The sequence below is a fragment of the Peromyscus maniculatus genome, chromosome 15 (assembly GCF_049852395.1).
Source record: "Peromyscus maniculatus bairdii isolate BWxNUB_F1_BW_parent chromosome 15, HU_Pman_BW_mat_3.1, whole genome shotgun sequence".
NCBI lineage: Eukaryota > Metazoa > Chordata > Mammalia > Rodentia > Cricetidae > Peromyscus > Peromyscus maniculatus.
Window position 1 is genome coordinate 6,499,716 of NC_134866.1, and position 24,290 is coordinate 6,524,005.

The window sequence follows — 24,290 nt, forward strand, 5'->3', positions numbered from 1 at the left end:
TGACATTCCTATCAATGTTTCAGGGTTCTAAAATGTTTCTCATTTCTACTGTCTCCCTGCAGATATCGACCATATCAGGCTCTGACATTCTTTCTGCTGCTTTTCCCTTAGGAACCAATGACTTTTGGCTTTAGATGTATGTGAAGCCAATGTGTGACACAGCTGTCACTTTTAGATCAGGGCCCTGAACAGGCTGATATTCTCTACACTTTGACCAATTTGCATCTCCTTTTATTCTTTATGTTTGGATCCTGCTGACAATCAGCTGGGTATCTGGGTGAGGGCATGCAAACTGTAGAGACAATGAAGACGACAGAAAAGAGTCGAGAAGATTGCCAGTCAATGCCCGACAGTCCCTTGTTTATTTCACAGCCAGCTTATACACAGTCTTGAAGGACAGAGGTAGAACAATGCACAGCACAGGCATTCAACCACTATCTGTCCTGCCTTGTGTCAAGGAGCAGGCAGTTTCATTTTCTATCTCGATGTACCTCCGGCTGGCATCAGCAGCCTGTGTCTAGCTAGATAGTGAGTGCCTTCCTGTGGGCTAATCAGGACATTCTCACAACCCTGGAGCAAGCAAGCTTGAACTCTATTGACTAAGAATAGACTTCAGATTAAAACTGGGAAACTGAGTGCGTTTTGGGCTCCCACACTTCATCTATCACACCATATAATATTGTCTGGTGGGTGTTGAAAGGTGATTGACTCTGTACGTGTAAAGATAACTTGGGTTCATTTAGTTAGTATCCACTTATTAGAATAACAGCATTAAATTCTCCCTAGGGCTTATCACCTAGCCAAGCAAAAGTATATCACCAAATTAACATCACACCAGTAACTGTTTGTGGATAAGCTTTAAATCCAATCAGAAAATAATTGGTTCCTCTCATAACTTCCCCATTATTATTGCTCTATGGGCACTGTTGTTTTTTATATGAGGCACAGCAGCTGCACCTGATGACATCTCTGCCTCAGCTGATGACTGTGTCTCTGCAGCTGCTGCCTTGATGCTGAGGCCTAAGACTGGAAGAGTCTTCCTGTAGTTTTAACTAACTCTCTATCCTTTTATTTTACCAATAAGGATTCAGGAGCTAGATACTGCTAGAGAGACAGAGATTCTTACACACCAAGGGGAGATATTACAGGAGCTTGGATGACTCCACTGGGAAAAACAACAGTAACTATGACACAGCCCAAATCTCAGATTCCAGGCACTCAATGGACAAAGTTATGACATGGTAAAGGTTTCATGGAATACTTATAGTTGCAGAAGAAAGGGACTCATTAATCAAACATATCGCTTGATCCAACTGTTGGGGGTTACAACAAAGAGAAGTCTCTTCTCTAATGACATTCTTTGTTCTATAATATTCAAGGTCCAGCCTTAAATTTATACAAATCCAGGGGCCCAGGAAAGACACTTCCAATGGCGTGGGAATAAATCCAGTTGCTTGGAGCTCTTTAGTTCAATTCATTTATTCCTCAGTTACCATCATGCAGTCACCAGTTCAACTCTCTCAGATCTCTATTTCCTTAGTTCCCTTCTTGTTCCCTCAATTCTTAATTCCCTCTAATCTTCAGTTCCTCAATTCCTCAACCCTTCAATCTTCACTTCCTAGTTCCCTCAATTCTTCATTCCCTCCATTCCTAGTTCTCCATCCTTCAGTCTGTCCTTCCTTCCTTCCTCCCCTTCCCCCAGGACTGGTCTATATCTGATCCTAGACAGTAACACCTTATATTTTGTATACAGCATAAGATTGTATGGGGTCCCCAATAGAGGATTCCTGGCAATTTTATTTGCAACCCAAAAGGGGAGAGACAAGAGTGGAGTCAGTTAGCAGTTGGGATAAATCAGAAAAGGAATTTAAGTGCTAGAAATATATCCTTATTGTGGTAAGGCGAAGGCATTATAAATCTATCAACTATAGACTTACAGGTAATAGGGTAGGCAAAGTCTGTAGGTCACTAAAAGTTAAAACTGTCATCTTTTTCCTCTGTCACCAGTTTCCTGATGGGCTGAGGTGGGGAGAAGAGTACTGACAGCTAACAGATGACCTGGTAACTGTCTGTTGCTTGCTTGTCTTTTAAGACTTTGTTTGGGGTTGACTTTATCTTAGGAAGTAGCTCAAGGAGGGTATTTGCAAATGGCAGATACCCAAAACAAAAGAGGGGGCCTGGCACTCAGAGGCAGAAGGTTCTGTCTACTTGACTATTCAGGTGCTTTGAAAAGGAGACACACACACACACACACACTTTAGGAGAATTATGAGCACAAAGAATTCATAGCAAGACACAATTGAGTATTAAGCCACATAACACCAATAGACCTTGCTGACTGGCTTTCCCACTTGACTGACCCTTGGCTTCGTCAAGGTACAACTTATTATATACAGCTAGACTTCTATTTTCATATTCCTGTGGCTCGCATTAATTCTTAGCATTCGTGCTCTTGGAAGTTAGGTGTTCGTGTGGACATTCCAACATAATTAACTTAATATTCTCCACTATGGATTCATTAGATGTGGATAAAACCTGAATTATCAGCAAAGACTTTGCCCACACTTCACACATTCATAGAATTTGTAGTCAGAATGAATTATTTGATGTGTTTTAAGGATTGAAGAAGTAAACTTCCTAAAAAAACTTGAAGGATTTCTCTCCTGTATGAACTATATCATGTGTTGAGTAAGGATATAAAAATTAGCAAAGTCTTTGGCACATTCCCCATACTTTTAGGGATTGTCTTCAGAATGAATTTTTTTTAATGTCGTCTAAAAGTTAAAAATAAGGAAAAGCATCATCACACTCTTCACACTTTTAGGGTTTGTCTCCAGTATGAACTCTCTTGTGTCTCCTAAGGCCTGATCGATAACAAAAGGCTTTGTGACATACTTCACACTTGTATAGTTTCTCTCCAGTATGAACTGTTTGATGTTCTTGAAGACGCCTAGAACAGGAAAACCGTTTGCCACAGTGTATACACATATAAGGATTGTCTTCAGAATGGATTGTTTGATGTCCTCTAAGGGATGAAGATGAGCAAAAACGTCTGCCACACACTTCACACTTGTAGGGATTGTCTTCCCAGTGAATTGTTTGATGTCGTCTAAGAGATGAAGATAAGGAAAAGCACTTACCACACTCTTCACACTTGTAGTGATTCCCTTCAGAATGGATTGGTTGATGTTTTCTAAGAGATGAACATGAGGAAAAACATTTACCACACTCCTCACACTTGTATGGTTTCTCTCCAGTGTGGACTCTCTGATGTGCTTGAAGATGTGAAAAGTAGGAAAACCGTTTGCCACACTCTTCACACTTGTACGCACTATCTTCAGAATGGATTGTTTGATGTCGTCTAAGGGATGAAGATGAACAAAAACACTTGCCACACTCTTCACACTTGTAGGGTTTTTGTTCAAAATGGATTATTTGATGTTGTCTAAGGTATGAAGATGAACAAAAACACTTGCCACATTTTTCACACTGGTAGGGTTTCTCTGCAGTATGAATTCGCTTATGTACCTGAAGGATTGATGATTCATAAAAAGCTTTGCCACATTCTATACACTTGTATGGTTTCTCTCCAGTATGAATTCGTTGATGTTGTTTCAGCACTGAAGGAGTATAAAAGGACTTGCCACATTCTTCACACTTGTAGGGTTTCTCTCCAGAATGAATTCTTTGATGTTGCTTCAGCATTGAAGGATAGTAAAATAATTTGCCACATTCCTCACACTTGTAGGATTTTTCATCAGTATGATTTTTCTGGTGTATAAAAAGTGATTCACGAGTATTAAAGGTCTTATGACATTCTATACACATGTAGGATTTTTCTCCAGTATGAAGTCTCTTGTGTATGGAGAGTGTTTTATGAGAACTAAGGCCTTTACCACATTCTTCACACTTGTAGAGTTTCTCCCTTTTATGAATTCTCTGGCGTTGAATATACAGTGAGTTAAAATCAATGGTCTTGTAAATGTTATAATCATTGGTGGTTATTCCTGTTGAGCAAAAGTTGAGATATCATCAGAGGCTAGGAAATATTCTTCATATTTAATGTTCGTCTTTTTAAAGAAACCATTTACTTATATATATTGAAACATCAGTGAGAAACTACAGTACATTTCAAAACCTATAGTCACTAAGCATAAATGATAAAATATTGGAGGTAGAAATAATCTATACTTCTACTAGAATAAGGGCAAAACCAAATAAAACATAGATATAATGGCATATTATTCAAAGTTTAATAGCTAAGTAAAGTGTAAGGAAATTTTAGTAACAGAAATAAAACTACTAAACAGTAGTGATGTTCCATGGCTGGAATGGAAACCCATGAAATTATAAATGAACCAAGCCAGGAAAGGAGAAAGTTAATTGTGACTGTGTGAATTTGTATCATCTAAATACAACATTTTTCTCCACATGGAGTTTTATTTTAGAAGAAATAAAAGATATGCTGTACAAGAAGTAGATGGTTCACGAAAATATTGCATTTATAGCTCATAAATTCAGGACAGTATTTTATGTTTTATTTCATTGACAAAAAAATATAAACCTGAAACATATCAAGTCCTGATTTAAAAAAAAACTTCAGGCTCATCTGTACATTACACAAATTTTACCAGAGACAAGATTTTTATCAGTGAATAGATGACAATGTTACTGATTTCCTTGTTTGTTTATTTTTGCTTTTTCAAGATAAGGCTTTTCTGTGTAGACCTTCCTGTCCTAGAACTCACTATCTAGACTAGGCTGGCCTAAAACTTAAGAGATCTATCTACTTCTGATAGGTGAGGATACCGAGGGGATTCTTATACCTATGCCTCCCACCCAACTGGTATGCAAAATACATTCTAGTTTAAATATCACAGACTACTCCAGACAAGACCCAACAATTATCCTGGTGTTCTCAAGGTTTCCCCCAAAACAGCAATGCCCACAGAAAAGAGGAAGTAGTCCACAAAACAACACCCACATTCCCAAAATATGAGTTATGGATGCTTATTATTATTTAAGGGGGATTGGTTACAAGTATGTATTGGTCATTTCTTTTAAAGGCTGAACAAAAGAATTAAATTCAAAGATCTCTTTCTAAAGGAAAAAGGGGGATATGATATATAAATGATGGGATAAAAGGGTAGATTATTGAATCTACTTTAAGCCAAAAGACAACCATTAATCTCAAAGTATTTTACATTGGTATGCATTTTAGTTTATTGAATCAAATTTAAAGTTAATTTTTAATACTGTATGTATATTTCTACTCATTTTGTATATTGTGTTGATACAGCTCATTTAAAAATGTAATGTGTAATTAAAAATACAGAAAAACATATCTGCTCCTGGTAGCACCAATTTACTTCAAAGAAAATGATAGGCATTGAAGAAACTCTTTATGGAGCTTGTTTTCTTTATGGCAAAAGCCAGCCCTTAGGGCAATGAAACTACCCTTTGTGGTGGTAGCTTGTTTGTGCTCTAACAAATAAAGCTTGCCTGGAGATCAGAAGGGAAAACTAGCCACTAGTTAACCATAAAAGCCAGACAGTGGTGACACACACCTTTAATTCCAGCACTTGCAAGGAAACAAGAAGTAATAAGGCAGGGGCGAAGAGAAAAATTGGTAAGTGTTGTTCAAATTCTTAAATGGTATTATAATAAAAAACCCGGAGCCTGATATTGGGGTAAATGCTGAAAGATGAGAGAGACAAAGGAACAAGCCACTACCACGTCTCACCTCAACAACTCCATGAATCCTGTGACTGAATGTCTCTGAGGCCTCAGCCAAAAGCTCTCCAGCCGAAAAGCTTCAGTGAAAAGGCCTCAGCCAAAAAAGTTTTAGTTCCTGTCTCTTTAAGACTTTTACAACTTTCTCCACCCAGCCATATCTTTCCTTCTTAATGCTGGGATTAAAGGCCTGTGACTCCCGAGAAACAGATTAAAGGTGTATGCGACCAATGCCTGTCTCTGTTTCTCTCCTAGACTCAGTCAATCTCATGTGATTCATTCAGGGTGGCTTTGCACTCACACAGCACCCTTGAATGCTTAGGACAGAATTGAAGAAGTAGGAAAGAAAATTGACTTGTTTACTATAGTTATACGGGGCCCAAAAGAAACCTTCAATGATTTTTTTTAACAAACATTGACTTCAGCAATGAAAAGAATGATACCAATGATTGAGAAGCCAGACTAATAATAATTGAATCTCTATTTTTTGAAAATGTTAATTCACAATACAGAAGGGTAATTAGGCCACTAAAGGCAAGATCAGCACCCACAGAGGAATGGATTTGAGATACAGTCAATACTGAATCTCATAACTATGATGATGCTTGGATAGGAGAGGTAGTTTCCAGAAGTTTGAAGAAACATCAAAATGTTACGTGTTTCAATTGTGGTAAACAAGGTCACCTAACAAAGGATTGTGCTCACAACATTGCTAAGAATAATCCAAACAGAATGCCCCTCCCTTCTGGAGTATGCACAAGGTGTGGCAAAGGTCAGCATTCAACTAAAGAATGTAGATCAACAAGGAACAGACAAAATAACTCTTTGACATCAAGAGTCATTTGCCCCTGTACCAAATTTGGTTCAGTCATTTCCTGTGACCATGGGGGAACACATTACTACAGCAATTGAAGAACTTAATGCCTATTGTAAACAAAACAAAACAAAACAAAACAACAACAACAACAAAAAAAAAACATACTGCTCTGGATGATATAATACCTTTAAAAGATAAAACAAAAAATTCCAGAGAAACAGTAGAGTAAATATTTTGGCAAACTTGTATAAGTGAACAGGGGCCAAAGTTAAAAATGTGAATAAATGGCATTGTCATTGAAGGTCTTGTAGACACAGGTGCAGATGTAATAATAATTGCACCAGAATTTTGGCATCCAAATTAGCCTATTCAGGAGATACATGTTCAGCTTTTAGGAAACAGATCATTATCTCAAGTAAAACAGAGTGCAAGATGGGTCAAATGTGTAAGGACAGAAAGACAGAGAAGAATATAAAAGCCATATGTGACTAGCATAGCAATGAATTTATGGGGATGTGATTTGTGACATCAATGATATATTCAGATTAACATCCCTCAAATCTCAAAAACAAACCAAAACTATCATATATTTCTGTAAATAATATAAAAGGTTATTATAAAGAACAGTCACTGACCATTGAGGTTGTTCAAGAACAGGGCACAACATCTTCTGATCTTTCAAAGCCCTACCTTTAAGATGGATAATCAGCAAACCTGTATGGATTGAGCAATGGCCTTTAACATCAGAGAAATTACAGGCCTTAGAACAACTGGTATAGAAGCAACTAAGTGATCAGCATACTGAAGAATCAACCAGGCAAGAATTGGAATTGGAATTCTCTTATGTCTGTTATTAAAAATAAATCTATAGAGTTTAAGGCCAGCCTGGTCTACAGAGTGAGCTCCAGGACAAACTCCAAAAGCTACACAAAGAAACTCTGTCTCAAAAAAAAAAAAAAAATCAGAAATAAATAAATAAGAAAAATGGGGAAGTAACAGATATAAGAGCTATAAATAAGGTGATTCAGCCAACTGGCTCTCTACAGCCTGGAATTTCTTTGTCTTCTCTATTACCCAAAGTAGGACCTCTTATACTTATTGATTTAAAAGACTGTTTCTTCACTATACCTTTAAAAAAAAAGCACAGAGAAAAAATTTTCCTTCCTGTTTTCCATTTATAATAATTTTCAGCCTGTTAAGAGATATCAATGAAAGCTTTTCCCATATCGACTGTTAAATTGCCCCACTCTGTGCCAACATTTTGTATAACAGCCATTGGAAATGATACATAAGCAACTTCATCAATCTATAGGTTTCCATTATGTGAATTACATTTTACTGGCTGACTCAAATATAGATACTTTAGATTGTTTGAGGAATGAAAGAAAATTGTGCCTTTTTTGGGGTTACAAATTGCTCCTGAAAAAATTCAAAGGCAACATTCTATTAATTATTTAGGATACAAAACAGGATTTAGGATACCCTAAATAGGGTACCCTAAAGATTCCATTGCCCACCGACAGCAGGAAGTAAATTTAAAAACCATATTCCCAAGAGGTGATGTGTGTCATTTTTGGTCATTCAATGGATTATGGATATCATTTAGGGTGGTTGTTTACAAGTTGTTATTGGTAATGATTAGGAAAAGAACTGAACAAAGGAGATTCAATTCAAGGATCTTGTTTTGAACAGAAAAAAAAGGAAATATGGAAATGATAGCATAAAAGTATAGATTAATGAATCTACTCTGAAAAGAAAGAGGGGGTATAGACATGATAGGATAAAAAGATTGTTAAATCTGCTTTTCAACAAAAAAAGAACAACTACTAGTTATAAAAACTTTACGTTGGTTTGAGTTTTTATATATTGATATAAATCTGAGTTATTTTTATTAGAACATACTGTACATACAATTCTACTCTCATTCAAGGCATTGTACTTATGCAACTCATTTCACAATATAAGGCAAATTATTAGTCCTTGAAAGTTATTATTATAAACTATTTAGGATAATGAAGAAATGCAAAGTTATTAATTAGTCACCAATTATAATCAAACTTATATTAAGTTAGGTATGGGGCTGGAGAGATGGCTCAGCCGTTAAAGGCTAGGCTCACAACCAAAAATATAAAGTTAGGTATGTTTTCAAGGTCAAAGAGAGATATTTTAGATAAGACAGGTCATCTTCAAACATTTCATACATCTACAGAATTGGCATTTAAGATGTTTTAATAACATAAATTCTTTCTTTTTTTTTTTTTTTTTTTTAATAACAATGAGACATTTGTGGTCCTGGCATGACCAATCTACTTCAGAGGAGATGGTGGGCATTGGGAAAACTCTATATGGAGTTTCCTTTCCTTGTGGGAAAAGTTAGACACTGGGAAAGAAAGTGACCTTGCCTCAACTGCTGAGTGTATGCTGCCCAAAAGGGACAAGCAGGACACACACAAAAAAAGAACTGCCTAACTTTCCCAAGAAATGGTAGGACAGCCTTTCAGAATATCCTGCTTCACATAAACATTTTTGTTATACTTAGTTTTATTTTGTGAAATTAAAACATCCCTTTTCAATTAGACAAAAAGGAAGAAATAATGTGGAATAATCTTTCTGCATACTGTGAGAATGTGTTGTTTTTATTGTTAATAAAAAGCTGACTGACCCATGGCTAGTAAGAATTTTTGGGGCAGAGAGAATGCTGGGAAGAGTAAGGGCAGAGGAGAAGGAAATAAACATGCCATATGGCGAATAAAAGTACCATCACATGGCAGAGTGTAAATACAAAATATGGGTTAATAAAAAATATAAGAGCAGCCGGGCGTTGGTGGCGCACGCCTTTAATCCCAGCACTCGGGAGGCAGAGCCAGGCGGATCTCTGTGAGTTCGAGGCCAGCCTGGGCTACCAAGTGAGCTCCAGGAAAGGCGCAAAGCTACACAGAGAAACCCTGTCTCGAAAAACCAAAAAAAAAAAAAAAATATAAGAGCTAGTTACTAATAAGCCTGAGCCATTGGCTGAACATTTATAATTAATGATAAGTGTCTGAGTGGTTATTTGAGAGTGGTTGGAGGGACACAGCTGATCATGGTCCATTAAAAAATATCGTCTACACTCCACAGTCCGGATCCTATTACAAATCTGGAAGCCAATGAAAATATACACTTAGAAGAAGTTTGAGAATCAGCAAGAGACCTTGAGAAGAAGAGAACCCAAGAGCTCATTGGACTTATGGTAATGTTAACCATAATGCTTCCCGTAGGGCTAGCCACAGTGGCTATCCTGACTGGATGTGAAACAAAACATTTTACTAGTTCTTATGTATCTGGGATTACCAGGTTTATATGTAAATGTTTCTAATTTCTCTAAAAAGATAACAGTTAGACCTAATATATGATAAATATGTTTATCTGAAAAAAGAATAGAAAACAAACCCAAAAACCAAGGAGCCTTACAACACACTGAAATCTAAATCTAGTAATTGCCATAAAAGTAAGGCACAAAATCAATGTATACAAACTAGTTTGATGGGCATGCTTGAGTCAACAGTTTAAGGCCTTGTAGCTCATCCTGTCTAATGGTCAGGCCCTGCTGAACGGACTGGTGGTAAATGGGTTGAAAATACCAAACATCCTCGGTAAATCAGTGCACATAATGGCCCCATACAACCCCTTGTACAATAAGTAAGAACAGTGCTGAATGAACTGTCCAAAGTGTCTCTGGTTTGTATGAGTTTTATCTAACTGCTCCCCTCCCCAAAATAGTTCTAATCAGTAGAACTGAAAGTGTTGCTGTTTCTGTCTCTGCCTGCCTCTCAGTGATGGAATTGTGTGTTTGGCTTAATAAATCCTATCATGCTCACTTTGGTATAGAGATCATTTTGGCATGAGTCTACTCTCACCTCTGGAAAAAAAAATCACTCTCAGTGTCAGTTCTTATTGCCTGAGACTTACACTATAATACAGACTCAACAACAACAAAAACCCTGGAAGACACTGTAAATACAAACACAGCTGTCTGATGGGGAAATACAAAGCTTAAGAGACTTAACCATCATAAACGAATGATGTGCTTTGATAAGAAAGACATGAAGGAGAAACCCAAAGAATGATTACCATAGTATCATGTTTCAAGACACATGGGAAAGCCTGCCTTTCTGTTAAATATTTGGACCTCAATTCTGCTCCCAAACCCCTCATTCCTACAGACCTGGATGCACATTGGCTGCTTCTTGTCTCTTCACATATGAAGGCTCTTGTCTTTGCTCCAAAAATGTCACTAGGTATGGCTTAGACATAGCAAGACCTGTTTGTAGGAAAAGGGGAGAAGATTGCTTATGTGTTCTCTTACTTGGAATTGACATGTCACTTCCAGTACATGGCTTATAAGGAAAGAGATGATGTAATAAATGATTGCAGACAATCAGTTCCTTGAACGTTTTCTGATAGGATCACTACACTACATAAAGGAAATTACAACATTCAGATTATGAGTTTCATTTAAAGAAATAACATTAAAACTGAATTATAAAACACTTTAACTAATAAGTGTACTCCAAGTTTCATGGCACTGAATTTCTAACAGTCCCACTAGAATGAAGGACATATACATCCAACATAGAAAAGTTAAACACAAAAAGAGAACAACAGTGAAATGATTCTTTTTTTTTTCACAATTTATTTTTCTTTATCAGACGCATTGGTGTTTTGCCTGCATGTATGTCTGTGTGAGGATGAAGCTTTAATCTAATTAACTTTATCAATAAAAAATTGAGAGTCAGATATCAGGGAAAGAACCTGAAAGGTCAGAGAAGCCTGGGAGCAGCCACCACTGACTTGCTGTCTCTTCCATTCCTCCATCCGAAAGGGCTGAGATCCTGTCTCAGCCCCGCCTTACCACTTCCTGTCCCTCTCTACAGTCCTCCAAACCTCTATGGTCAGACAGCGGCTAGCTCTGCCCTCTGACTAAAGCAAGCTGTATTTGTCAGAACACAAAAAAAATATCACACAGCATGAGGGCGACAGGTCGTAGGATCACAGACAGTTGTGAGCTGCATATGGGTGCTGGGAAATGAATCGGGGTCCTCTAGAGAAGCATTCAGTGCACTTAACAACTGAGCAATCTCACCAGCCCCAAAATTATTTTTAATATAGCAGTCTCCCTAATTTTTCTGAAAACGGAGGATATGAAAATGGCTGTTGAAATGCTCCCACGAGATACCGTACAAAGTGAGGAAGCTACATGTTGATGGTGAAATAAGAATTTGTTATAGATAATATACTTACCAAGGAACACAAGGTTGCTGTAATTCTCCAACATCACATCCCTGTACAAATTCCACTGAGCAGGCTCCAGGCATTCCCTCTCTTCTGGAGAGAAATCAATAGCCACATCCCAGAATGACAGCATTTCCTGCAATAAATATCAATGAATGATACCACACTTTTAATTAATTAAAACCACTAAGAATATAAATACCAAGATGCATTTGGGCTAGAGAGTTCTCCTGTCAACTTGACACTAGCTAGGGTCATTTGATAACAGAGAAACATAATAGAGACAATGCCTACCTCAGACTTCCTGTAGCTAATCCTAGGTGGCATTTTACTAATTACTGAATGAAATGACATAGCACAGCCCGTTATGGGTGGTGCCCACTCTAGGCATGCTTTTCTGTATGAGATAGGAAAGCAGGCTGGACAAGTCAGTAAGCAGTGTTCTTCTGTGGCCTCTGCTCCAGTTCTTGCCTCAGAATCCTGCGTTGACTTCCCTCAGTGATGGACTGTAACCTGCAGTTGTAGGCTAAAATAAACCCTTTCTTCTCCAAGATGTCTTTCATCATGGTCTTCATCATACCAATACAAACCCTAACACAGGCATCATGGGTCAGTGGTCAAAAATGTAGGTTTTTCCCAGGATGAAAGAGAGCTGGAAATGTTTCTTACAAAAGTAATATTCCTCAGACAAGTCTGAAGTGGTCACATGATCTTACACTGCACCTATCTTCTAGGAAACACAAGGTAAGAAAGAGCTCCTGTAAGACCAGTTGGACATAATTCATTAAAGACAGATGAAATGCAAAAATAAATGTATCCACAGAACATGCATTTAGTACCATATGCTACTATACATCACACATACACACATATCTCACAGGAGAAAGTCATGGTCAGGGAGTAGGAATTCCTCAACAGTTAATATGCCCAGTTGCTGCAAGCCACAGGAAAACATAATGGAATTCAGCTACTATCACAAAAGCTACTATTTGGAAAAGCCAAGGACTTCTCCAAAGGTCAAGCTGGTTGCTAAAATGATTGTTTTGCATGTTTCCAAGAACTCCTACCAGTGTATTTATCTAAAATGCCTATCAAGCATCCAAGGCCATACAAAACAACATCTGTCTCTTAGGTCAGACAGATAGCTTTATTTCTTGTGAAATTTAGGGTGAGACCATCCTTTCTATACAACCTTACTAATAGAGCCCTAACTTTTTACCTAACCACTTCTAGGAATGTAGACTGAGCACAAAGATCCCCTTTTCCATATACTAACCGGTCATTAGCACTCAGTTGACCTCCTCTTTTACCACTCCCATTTTTAGGACATAAAAGAAAGGCTGGTGGTCACTGCCTGAGGAAAAATTTTACCTACCTTTATGACCTCATAGAATTCAAGCCTGGTGACCTTGCTCGACCAGGGGATTGCTATTGCTTGGGTTTATAACTGGACTCCTGAGAGACTTGGGTAGAACTTAGAGAGGGAGAATGGAGAGGGATAAGGAGGATTTTGACCAGAGAGAAATGAGTGGATGAGATGGAAGATGAGGAAGAGTCATATGGGGAAGTACTAGCAGGGTAAGTATCAGATGAAAAGGATCTAGATAAGAGAGAATTAAGAAGAGAGAATTAAGATGAAGTTAGAGGGAGCAATAGATAAATACAGAGAGAAATCAGGCAAGAAAGGAGGTAGGCACGAGAACAGAACTGAAGCTGGTAAATAGGATGTTATGCCAGAAGAGATTAAAATGAATGGACTAAAGAGCTCAGTGTGCTGAGGTTCTATTTTACAAAAATAGTCCTCGCCATTCGTAGTTTCTCGCCTGAGCCCCTGGGATGTATAATATTAAGGCTGGTCATTCAAATATTATATAAGATACAGTCATGAATGTGAAATGAAATAAACATACAGAGTCTGATGCAGCCACTTGGGCTGTCATTTGGGTTTCAGGATTTCTACAGATTCACTAATGATGCAAATGATGATGACAAGGGATGTGAGAAGGAGCAGGCAGGGGCAGAACTCACAGACGGAATGTCATTTACGTATCTGATCATGTGAGGAAACAGGCAAGTACAGGACTAACAAAAGTGAGAACTTAGAATACACATCATTTGATTTTTTACCATTTTCCCTTTCTATCTTTTCTCTGACAGATATTAACTGAGGTGTTTACATTATTCCTAAGTATGTTGTGCAGATATGAAACAGTGTGCTGAGGCTGAACAATATAATTGCTGATGTGATTTTTGTATTTCAAATGTTTCTAATTTTATAATTTATGTTTTTCATATTTTATTGAGTAAAGACCCCGAATGACCTATGGGAATAGTCACACATTATTTTTCCTTTTTATCAATACAGGAAATATCAGTATTTTATGTAATAATAAGGTATTTTGTAATAACTGTTAGGATTCTGTACATGCGCAGCTCGGGGTCCTTTGTCTTACATCTTATATCATCAGCAGGCATTGGCGACTATGTACCCGCCCCATGGTCATGCAATCCCCACCTTAAAAAGCCGAGTGCGGACCCCCATACTCTCTCTCTCTGTTCTCCCTCTGTGCACGCTCTCTCTGCTCCCGCCATCTTCCTTTCTCTCCAGGCCTGGCTCTCCCCCCTCCTATCCCCTTTTTCTTTCTAGTAAAGCTCTTTATAACTCTGGTAGTCGTGGCCCCGTGACTTTTCCGCCGGTCACCAGTGCTGCCACCAGAGCCACCAGTGCCGTTTATCATAACCATCAATAACTTCATGGTTAAGCTTTGGATCTTCTTCCTAGTTATCATGGTCACCTCCTCAAACACAATCTTTCAGGCTTCTGATAGTACCCTGCATGATGCTTACACACATGGGGCATTCAGGACAACAGTACTGGGGGCTTCTCCCTCCTATCACACTATCCCTGAACATTCATTCTTCAGGAAGTGTAGTTGGCATTTTTCTTTTAATGACATGAAGACTTCTTATTAATTATGGAAGCTTGGCCTTTAGCTTATGCTTGTCCCACTCGCTCTTATAACTTCATTTTCCCTGTTTCTATTCATCTGTTTCACCTTGTTGCTTTTACTTTTCTTTCATTCTGTATGTCCTGCTTTCCTGCTTCCTCATGTCTGGCCGGCTGGCCCTTGACATCTGCCTCTGTCTCTGTCTCCCACATTCCTCCTCTTACTTTCTTTGCCTGAAAGTCCCACCTATATGTGGTGATATTGTGTCCCCCAATATATTGTCCATCCTAAAAAAACTTATCTGAGGTCAGAAGACAAAACAGCCACTAGATAGACATAGAGGCCAGAAAATGGTGGCATACACACCTTTAATCCTATCACTTGGGAGGCAGAGATCCATCCGGATCTCTGTGAGTTTAAAGCCACATTGGAAACAGCCAGGCATGGTTACTCACGCCCTTAATCCCAGGAAGTGATGGCAGAAAAAGAAAAGTATTTAAGGCGTGAGGACCAGGAACTAGAGCTAGTTAAGCTTTCAGGCTTTTGAGAAGCAGTTCAGCTCAAATCCATTTGGATGAGGACTCAGAGGCTTCCAGTCTGAGGAAACAGGATCAGCTGAGGAATTGGCAAGGAAAGGTAGTTGTGGCTTGTTATGTTTCTCTGATCTTCCAGTGTTCACCCCAATACCTAGCTCCAAGTTTGTTTTTATTAAAAAGAACTTTTAAGATTCATGCTACACCTATACCTCCTGCCTAGCTATTGGACATTTAGCTTTTAATTAGATGAATCAGGTGCTGTAGGCAGGCAAGGTAAACAAATGCAACACATCTTTACATAGTTAAACCAATATTCCACAACATAAACAAATGCAACACATTTTTACATAGTTAAATATTTCACAAGCAAATGCAACACATCTTTACATCGTTAATTTTCCACAACAAGGAATTCCCAAAGTGATGGCTTCCTGAGGTCACTAGTCAAGGGAAAATACCGTTATATCTCCAACCTCTGTTATAATTCTTTATTTTAATATCTTTATCTTACACGAGTTTCAATTCATTACATTTAACATATTGATGAGATCATATGTTATTTACCTTTACTGCCTAAAATAACTTACAGTTTCACTAACATTGTCACAACTGGCAAGAGTGTAAATTCCCTCTGAAAAATTATTGAATAAAAATATCTCATTTCCCCTTCTATATCTTCACTGCAACTTCTCTCATGTCCTCATATAGTTCATCTCAAACACATAGTGTACACTTCTGTAATTATTATTGGTACACACACACACACACACACACACACAGAGCACATAAGTATACATATATGTAATGATATACATAACTTCATAAATACCAATGGCCGATTTTTGTATATGTTTGAGAACTGCCTACTTGTTACTGGATAAACAGTGAGCACTCTTGTCCTGGCAAGACTAATTCTCCCTCTTTGCAGTTCTAAGATGCCTACACCTGGATGCTTACCCAGCAGACTGCCCCCTGCAGGAGATCTTGTGCCACTGTCATTGATCAGTCCTTGTTCAGGCAGCCATGTTGTTGGGGTATCATGGGTGCAGCTTCCCTTCCCTTTCTAGAATGCACAACCTCACAGCAGACTTCCTGGACCCCTGGCTCTCATAGTCAATATGCCCCCTCTGCAGAGATATTCCCTGAGCCTCATGTGCAGGAACTGTGGTGCAGGGTATCTTCTGGGTCACAGCACCTCAGACAATAGTCCTGTGCACTTTGTAAGTTTTAGTTTTCTGGAATGTTCTCTGTGCTTCAGGAAGAAGCGCCTTTGAGGAGCAGTGACAGGGACACTCCAGTGTAGGTCTAAGAGAAGTACTTGGAGTGCAGTTATGGATGATGACGGTTTAGTGGCCTTAGTATGTTCTCCTCTATGATTTAAGACCTAACAAGTCATCAGAGGCAGCTCCAAGCATTCTGTAGGTCTCCTGTCCCCTCTAAGTCCCTTTGACAGCTGCTGCTAAGGCCAAGATGTGAGAGGCACTGTGGCACCTTTAGAGATATCATGCCACACTGGTCATTGTTGTGGTTCACAGGCGTAACAGCTACATAGGATTAGTTACTACTTCTCTCCCTTGGACTGTCCAAAGCACCTTCCACCACTGAGCAAACTCACCCTTAGGCAGGAGACCTTCAGGTCAGATCCAGCTTCAATCCCCTGACTCTTGTGTCTCCAGGGCATGGTGTTTTCACCATTGGGAGGAGAGAGTAGCTTATCATCACAACACTTTTGGGAAAACTAAAAAATATCCTCCATAAAGAATGATAATAGAATTTTTTTTTAAAATAAATGCAGAGTTGAGCAGCACTGAGGAGGCCTGAAGATATTCGAGAAACAGGCAGAATGAGGCAATTTGGTGAAAAGAACACCCAGCACATTCTCAAGGGAAAAGAAATTGAATTATTCTGAAAGCTTCTTTGTAGCTAGTATAGAATATTACTATCTTTAGAAGTAAGCAAAGGAAAAACAGATCCCACCGGGCGGTGGTGGCACACGCCTTTAATCCAAGCACTGGGAGGCAGAGCCAGGCAGATCTCTGTGAGTTCAAGGACAGCCTAGACTACAGAGCAAGTTCCAGGACAGACACCAAAACTACACAGAGAAACCTAGTCTCAAAAAAAAAAAAAAAAAAAAAGAGAGAGAGAGAGAGAGAAAGAAAGAAAAACAGATCCCACTGTCTTTTAAATAGAGCACTGGTTCTCAAAATGTGGGTCATGACCTCTTTGGCAAACCGTCATTGCCAAAAGTATTTACATTACAGTAAATAACCTTTGCAAACTTGCAGTTATGAAGCAGCAGGGGAAATAAGTTTAGGTTGGGGTCACCACAGTATGAGGCGCTGCACTAAAGGTCCCAGCATTAGGAAAGGAGAGATGGCAGAACTAGAGGGGTCACCAAGAAGAGGGGAAATGGCCACCATGGAGAAGGGCCAGAGCCCAGAGAAGATGAAGATGGAATCTTGAACCCCTGAGAGAACTTGAGCAGCCCCCAAAGCAGAGTCAGCTCTAAGGATCACTCCCCACATTGCCCAGCACAGCATAGCACCATTCTACATGGGGAAGTGTCTGCTGTCCTGGGCCAGTCTCCTGTGAGAAACTGTGAGTGGAGGGCAGTGTGCCTGTGAACAGGATATCATTTAGTAAAGATTTTACCCAATAAAATTAACAGTAAACTTTTCAGGGGCCTTTGGTACTGGCAAAGTTCACTTTAAATGGAGAAAAAATGCAAATTATGTCTGGTCTGAGGGGCACATTGTCATTCATTAAAAATTGTTACACATTCTTCCTATAATTAGGAGGTAGATATAGAACTCCACTTGAATGGTGGCTGCTTCTAGAAGTGAGCCTAGGACAATAAAATGGACAGGGTAGATGTAATAAGAACTCCTGAAGCTTCTGTCGGTGTCCCTTAGAAATATCTTTTCAGAGAGTCAGATAAAACTGAAGACTAGCAGATCATTGGTGGGAAGTAAAAATGATATGCAAAGAGAAGACTGGATTACTGATCAGGAACTAAAAAAAAAAAAAATGACTCTCCACTCAAAATCACCAATCTACAGAATACATAACACAGTGCTTTAAATACACAGCACACACATCATAAAGAAGCAACTCCTAGATCTTTTTCCCACACAACTGTGCCATGAAATGACTAATTTTGGCTTCAAGCCACCAAGTTATGCAATTTTATGACACAGAAAGTTGGTTAAACCATGAAAAAAATATAACAGACAAAATATAGTATTGGCTTTGGTAACATGAATTATACAACTTTAGTTTCATAATGTATCACGTTTTGCGCTGTATATTTGATGTCCAGCTATATTTGTGGATTTTAATTGTCAATATATTGTTTCTGAGTCTTCTTCAAGCAACAATATGTGTAGTATATCCAATAACGATTTGGGACATGCATCCTCATAAATCCAATTAAATTCATATAGATGCTGCAAAAAGAACAATGGGATGCAGATTTTGAAAGACTTGGCCCTGCAACCACACACACCTGTCAATTCAACATATGTTGCTGCATTTGATAATGATTATGGAGGACACTATGACAGGCACTTTAATAACCGGTAAACGACAATGTGATGAAAATCTGGGCAGCTCAGGTTTAGTCCTTTGCATGTCTTTGACCCCTGCTCAAACCTTGCAATGTCTCTCCATGGCCTCTGACATAGTCATATAGATCAATCAACACGAAATGAATGTCACCACCCAGCACACCTCCCCTCCAGAGTTTCCCAGATGTCTTACATGGCAAGGTTCATGCATGAGTTGTAAACACAAGGAACTCCTTCCCTCACATTGACATTAGGTGACATTAGAATACAATGAAAGAAGCCTGGGAGGAAAGAGACAGGATTGCTCAACAAGGGGACCTGAACTGGATCTGTGAAGAGCAGGAACCAACATGAGCACTTTGCTTTACTGGTTGGACATGGCAGTGCCCATGTGAAAGACAGGGAGGAAGTGGTTTTGTTCTGGCTCACTGTAAGAAGCATCTGCACACAGTAGAACCTCTGGAGTAAGGACAGGGGAAGGCATCCCTGCTGCAGCTGCAGAAAAAAAGACCCAGGAATGTAACCACAGCAGCCACATCAGTCAAGAACTGTAGAATGGAAATGAAGAAATAATGGAGTCTCAGATTAGATATGAAAGGAGCAACCTGGAAGAAATCAGTGAAACCAAGAGAAAGCCTCATCAGGTGGTTAAGTAAATAACACAGATTAATATCCAAAAAGAATGAACAATCACTGCATATAGTGATGAATATTCAAGACAGGCAAAGAGGAATTTTTTCCTCACAGAATAAACGAAAACAAGTATGTAATCACAAAAATGTAATACCTACAACAAAAGCATGATAGTGAAAAAAGTTTACATTACACATGGAATGGGCAACAGAAGTTAACCACAAGTAAAAAACTTGAAATTAACAATAGAAAGTATTTATCATGTCTATAAAGTATGGTCAAGTGTTTTCTGTCACAGACTCAGGTATCCTAGGCATCCTTGAATTTGATATGAAGCAGATGAGGACCAGAGGTCCTGCGCCCCCACCACACACACACACAAATGCAGACTGTAACACAAATCTTAACAGGTCTTATTAATAAAATCAAACCTGAAGCCAGGTATTGGGGTGAACGCTGGAAGATCAGAGAGAGAGAACAAGCCACAGCTACCTCACCTTGCAAATTCCTCAGCTGATCCTGTTTCCTCAGACTGGAAATCTCTGAGTCCTCATCCAAATGGATCTCAGCTGAACTGCTGCTAAAAGCTGAAAAGCTGAACCAGCTCTAGTTCCTGGTCCTCACGCCTTTCTGCTTTCTGCCATCGCTTCCTGGGATTAAAGGCGTGTGCATCACCATGCCTGGCTGTTTCCAGTGTGGCCTTGAACTTACAGAGATCCTCTGAAATTCTAAGATTAAAGGCATGAGTGCTAACATTTTCTGGCCTCTGTGTATATCTAATGGCTGTTCTGTTTATTAGGGTGCACAATATTTTGGGAAACACAATATCACCACAAGAGATAACAGGGATGTGCAATAGAGTAGATTGAAGTTTCTTTTCTATCACAGGTCTGTTTACTTTAAGTCACATGAATACACACAGGTCTGAGAGTTCTTCCTCACCCTGCTGACCTGACACAAAAACCTGGCACTGGAACCCAAGGTCATGAGAGTTTCTTACCTGTGTCTAGGTACCCTACTATTAGACAACTCAATAATTTCAATGAAAACATGTTGACACAACCATTTTGGGACAAGCAGACATCAGCACTTTCTTACAAATACTCAGACCTAAATTAAGGATGGAGGACCTTTCAAAGATTTAAGGAAACCCAGCCATTACGGTGAACCTGGGTTGAGCTTCCCTAATCCCCAATCTGCTTTGCACTGGGTCTTTCCCTCCATATGTCTGCAGAATGTGTGTTCTCTCACCCTAGTCAAAGCTTTTCTATAGCAGCTGATTCTGGTAGATCTGTCTGCTGTGTTCCAGAATTTCCCATTGGTGAGTTTGAGACTCAGATTTTTTTCCTTCCTTTTTTTTTTTTTTTTTTTTTTTTCGAGACAAGGTTTCTCTGTGTAGCTTTGCTCCTTTCCTGGAACTCACTCTGTAGCCCAGGCTGGCCTCGAACTCACAGAGATCCGCCCGGCTCTGCCTCCCAAGTGCTGGGATTAAAGGCGTGCGCCACCACCGCCCGGCTCTTCCTTAATTCTTTGGCAGATAAGATGAACACGATCAAGACCTCAGGACCGTTACACTAGGCCGGCTACAGAGTTCAGGAAGGACCAGACCCCGTTTGCTCTACAGATTCTGAGAAATCTGACCGCGTCCATGTGAGAACGGCGCAGCTAGAGAAGCATGCTTCCCCGCCAAAGCTGCTCCGTGAGCTCCCAGCTCCACCTCAGGAGCAGGCAGTCATGACCATCATTAGTTTGCAATCCTGGACTTTGCACTAACATCTACTCCGCGCTACCAGGCAGCTCTCCTGTCCCAGAAGCCCGAGGCAGACTCGGGTGGCAAGCGGCGTCCTAAGGAAACTGTCACTCAGGGCTCCGTTCCTATCACCCTCTCCCCAGCCCTGACCTGCAACCTCAGGTGACCCAGCCAGTTCAGCACAGCACCCCCAAGGCAGCTTCTTCCGCCCTCCCACCCAGCCCAGGTCCGCTCCCTCCAAGTCGGACCCCCGCACCCCGCACAGTGCGTCAGGCCGCGCTGCACCCTGGACCAACCTCCATGTCTGAGACTCGTTGTGTAGCGCAGGACTCTCGCCAAACTTCGAAGAAGCTGTACCTGCGAGTGCTAGACGCCGGAAGGGGATTTCTTGGTCGGCTCCCTGTGATGTCACAGTCGCACGGACTACATTTCCCAGAAGGCTGAGCAAAGGAATTCCTGTTCTCCTAGTTAGATGACGTTTAGTCTTTCTGGATTAGTTTGGCTACCTGCAGAAGAGTTTGGGAGGAAGAAACACAACCCGGTGGACAGCTGTTTGACCTGAGAAAAACCAATTGCACGAATGTCTGATTAAAGCAAGCTTCGTTTTACAGGAGCACCAGGAACTGGCCGATGGCTTTCTCCCCCAAAGTCGGTATTTCAGAGGGCAGCACCGCCCCCCCCTCCCATAGCCTTTTCAGTTCCCTTGGTGGGGGTTATGGTTAACAGAAAACAGATGTCGAGATAAGTTGGCCGTTAGAAAGGATAAAATAAAAACAGCTGAAGTTCAAAAAGAAATCACGTGGGAGGGGAAACATCAAGGTATCTAGAAAAACATGTTCATAAGGCAAAAGTGTAAAATCATTTCACAGGTTATTTTTGTAAGGCAAACGATGGGCAAACATCATGGGACCACAAGTTCAGAATAGTTGAAACATGTTGTAAGACAAATTGCTAAATGATCTTATTAATAAAACCTGGTGCCAGATATTGGGGTAAATTCCGAAAGATTAGAGGTTTAGGACAAGCCAAAGCCAATCTCACCTTACAGACCTTCAGCTTCCAAAGAGAGCTACTTCCTGTATACCCACACCTACATGCCTTTCTGTTCTGCCATCTCATTTCCTCTATGCCCAGCTACATCATTTCCTCTTCCTGCCTAGTTCTGTCACTTCCTGTCTGTCTGTATAGACCTCCAGACCTTCATGGTTAAGTAGTGTTGGAATTTAAGGCGTGTTTCACCATGACTGGCTCTGTTCCCAGAGTGGGCTTAAACTCACAAAGATCCAGACAGCTGCCTCCGAAGTGATAGGATTAAAGGCTTATGCTACCATTGCCTGACTTCTACTTAATATAGTGCCTGGCTTTTTCCTCTAATCCTCAGATAAACTTTATTGGGGACACAGATAAAATATCACCATACATGTTTCAAAGGGTACATTAGGCTTAGGAAACAGAAACTCATTCTTGTAAGATATGGATACTTAATAACAGTGTATAAAAATGTGGTCTCTTAACAACAATGTGGCTTCTGTTTTGGTTTCAAACAGCCATGGGAAGTCAGGCTGGTGTTCACTTCCAGATCCACAACACACAGAAATATTGGGCTTACAGATCATTTCTGGTCCATATGTTCTGATTTTAATCTTACCATAGCCATAAGAATCACGTTGACTCAGTTGTACTGTAAAATGATAAAGCGATACTATGCGGGGATAATCTTTCTGTACCCTGTGAAGATCTGTCTTTGCCAAGGCACCTTCTGATTGGTTTAATAGAGCTGAGTGGCCAATAGCTAGGCAGGAGAGGACAGGCAGGATTCATGGGATGGAGCAGAAGAGATGAATCCAGCTGCAGGGAGACACCAGCTAGTGGAGGACCAAGTCAGGCATACAGAATGGTGGAGACATTTAAAGAAAAGGTATGGGGCAGATCGTAGATTAATGAAGGCAGGTTAAATTAAGTCATAAGAGCTAGTTGGGGAAAAGCCTAAGCTAAAGGGCAAGTGTACATAATCACTAAGAAATCTCCCTGAACCTGTTCCTCATGCTGGATTACCTTGCCCAGCCTTTCTGCAGGGGGAGGAGCTCGGTCCTACCTCAACTTGATGTGTCATGCTTTGTTCAAGCACATAGGAAGCCTGCTTCTTTCTGAATGGAGACAGAGGAGGAGTCTGGGGAGGGGGAAAGAGGGGAGTGTGTGGGGGGAGATGGGAGGATAGGGGAGGGTAACTGTAGTTGGAGAGCTTTTCTCTCTGGGTCCACCCAAGTCCCACCAATCCCAACGCCCACTTATAAAATAAACACACAGATGCTTACATTATTTAAACTGTTTGGCCATTAGCTCAGGCCTACCATTGTCTAGCCCTTACTCTTATATTTAGCCCATTTCTAATAATCTATACTTTGCCACATGGCTCGTGGCTTGCTTGTCCTGGTGGCGGCTCTAGGCACTCTCCCCCTCTGCCTTCCTGTTTCCTCAATTCTCCTCTCTGTTAGTCCCGCCTATACTTCCTGTCTGGCTACTGGCCAATCAGTGTTTATTTATACAGAGCGATATCCACAACAGTAAACTGTGGTTAGTATGCAAAATAAATGAAAAGAATGTTAATAAAATAAAATAAAAGGAACTCTCCCTGTCTTTATTTGCAAGCTGGCAGTTCAGACAAGTAAGTAAAACGTGCATAATACACTAACATGGAAATGAAAAGTATCTTTAAAGATGATTTTGAATCCAGCCTTGGTTCAAGGCTCAGGTGTGTGGATTCACAAATGTCCATTGAATGAAGACACAGAGGCACCTTAAGAATGAATCTAGCCTTTTGCTGGCTGCAGGGGGATCCAGTCTCTAAGGACTGAAGCCCTTTCCCTTTGCCCAAGACATTTTTACTTTTCTCTATACTTACACTTTAGCCAGTTGATTTACATATGTTCAAAGCAACCCGAAAGAAGCTTCCAAAATTACAATACCAAGTGCAAATTTTTCAATTCATCAGGTACCACAGCTTTCCCTGTTTCCTGAACCAAGTTTTGCATAGGC

The 24,290-nt window shown here is 40.1% G+C and overlaps 1 protein-coding gene across 4 annotated transcripts; it reads right to left on the reverse strand.

Moving 5' to 3' along the window:
* Nucleotides 1-318: 318 nt before the first annotated feature.
* LOC102911596 (uncharacterized) lies at nt 319-22,393 on the reverse strand. Of its 4 annotated transcripts, none has more exons than XM_076552281.1 (5): nt 22,296-22,392; nt 21,612-21,760; nt 11,831-11,957; nt 10,755-10,850; nt 319-4,007 (listed from the first exon to the last, which is right to left on the reverse strand). In XM_076552281.1, exons 3-5 carry the CDS (start codon nt 11,952-11,954, stop codon nt 2,821-2,823), a joined length of 1,407 nt encoding a protein of 468 aa, XP_076408396.1. In that variant the 5' UTR covers nt 11,955-11,957; nt 21,612-21,760; nt 22,296-22,392; the 3' UTR covers nt 319-2,820. The 4 variants fall into 4 exon arrangements, with proteins under 4 accessions (XP_076408396.1, XP_076408395.1, XP_076408398.1 ...); XM_076552280.1 differs by having other exon boundaries at nt 21,551-21,760; XM_076552283.1 differs by lacking the exon at nt 10,755-10,850 and having other exon boundaries at nt 21,551-21,760; nt 22,296-22,393.
* Between the last annotated feature and the right edge of the window lie 1,897 nt (nt 22,394-24,290).

Coding starts and splice junctions, on each gene's coding strand:
- LOC102911596 (XM_076552280.1), bottom strand. Junction 10,851..11,830: donor CAGCAACCTTGTGTTCCTTG/GTAAGTATATTA, acceptor TCCTACAAACAG/GTCTTGCTATGTCTAAGCCA. Junction 4,008..10,754: donor AGCAGCCAATGTGCATCCAG/GTCTGTAGGAAT, acceptor TTTGCTCAACAG/GAATAACCACCAATGATTAT.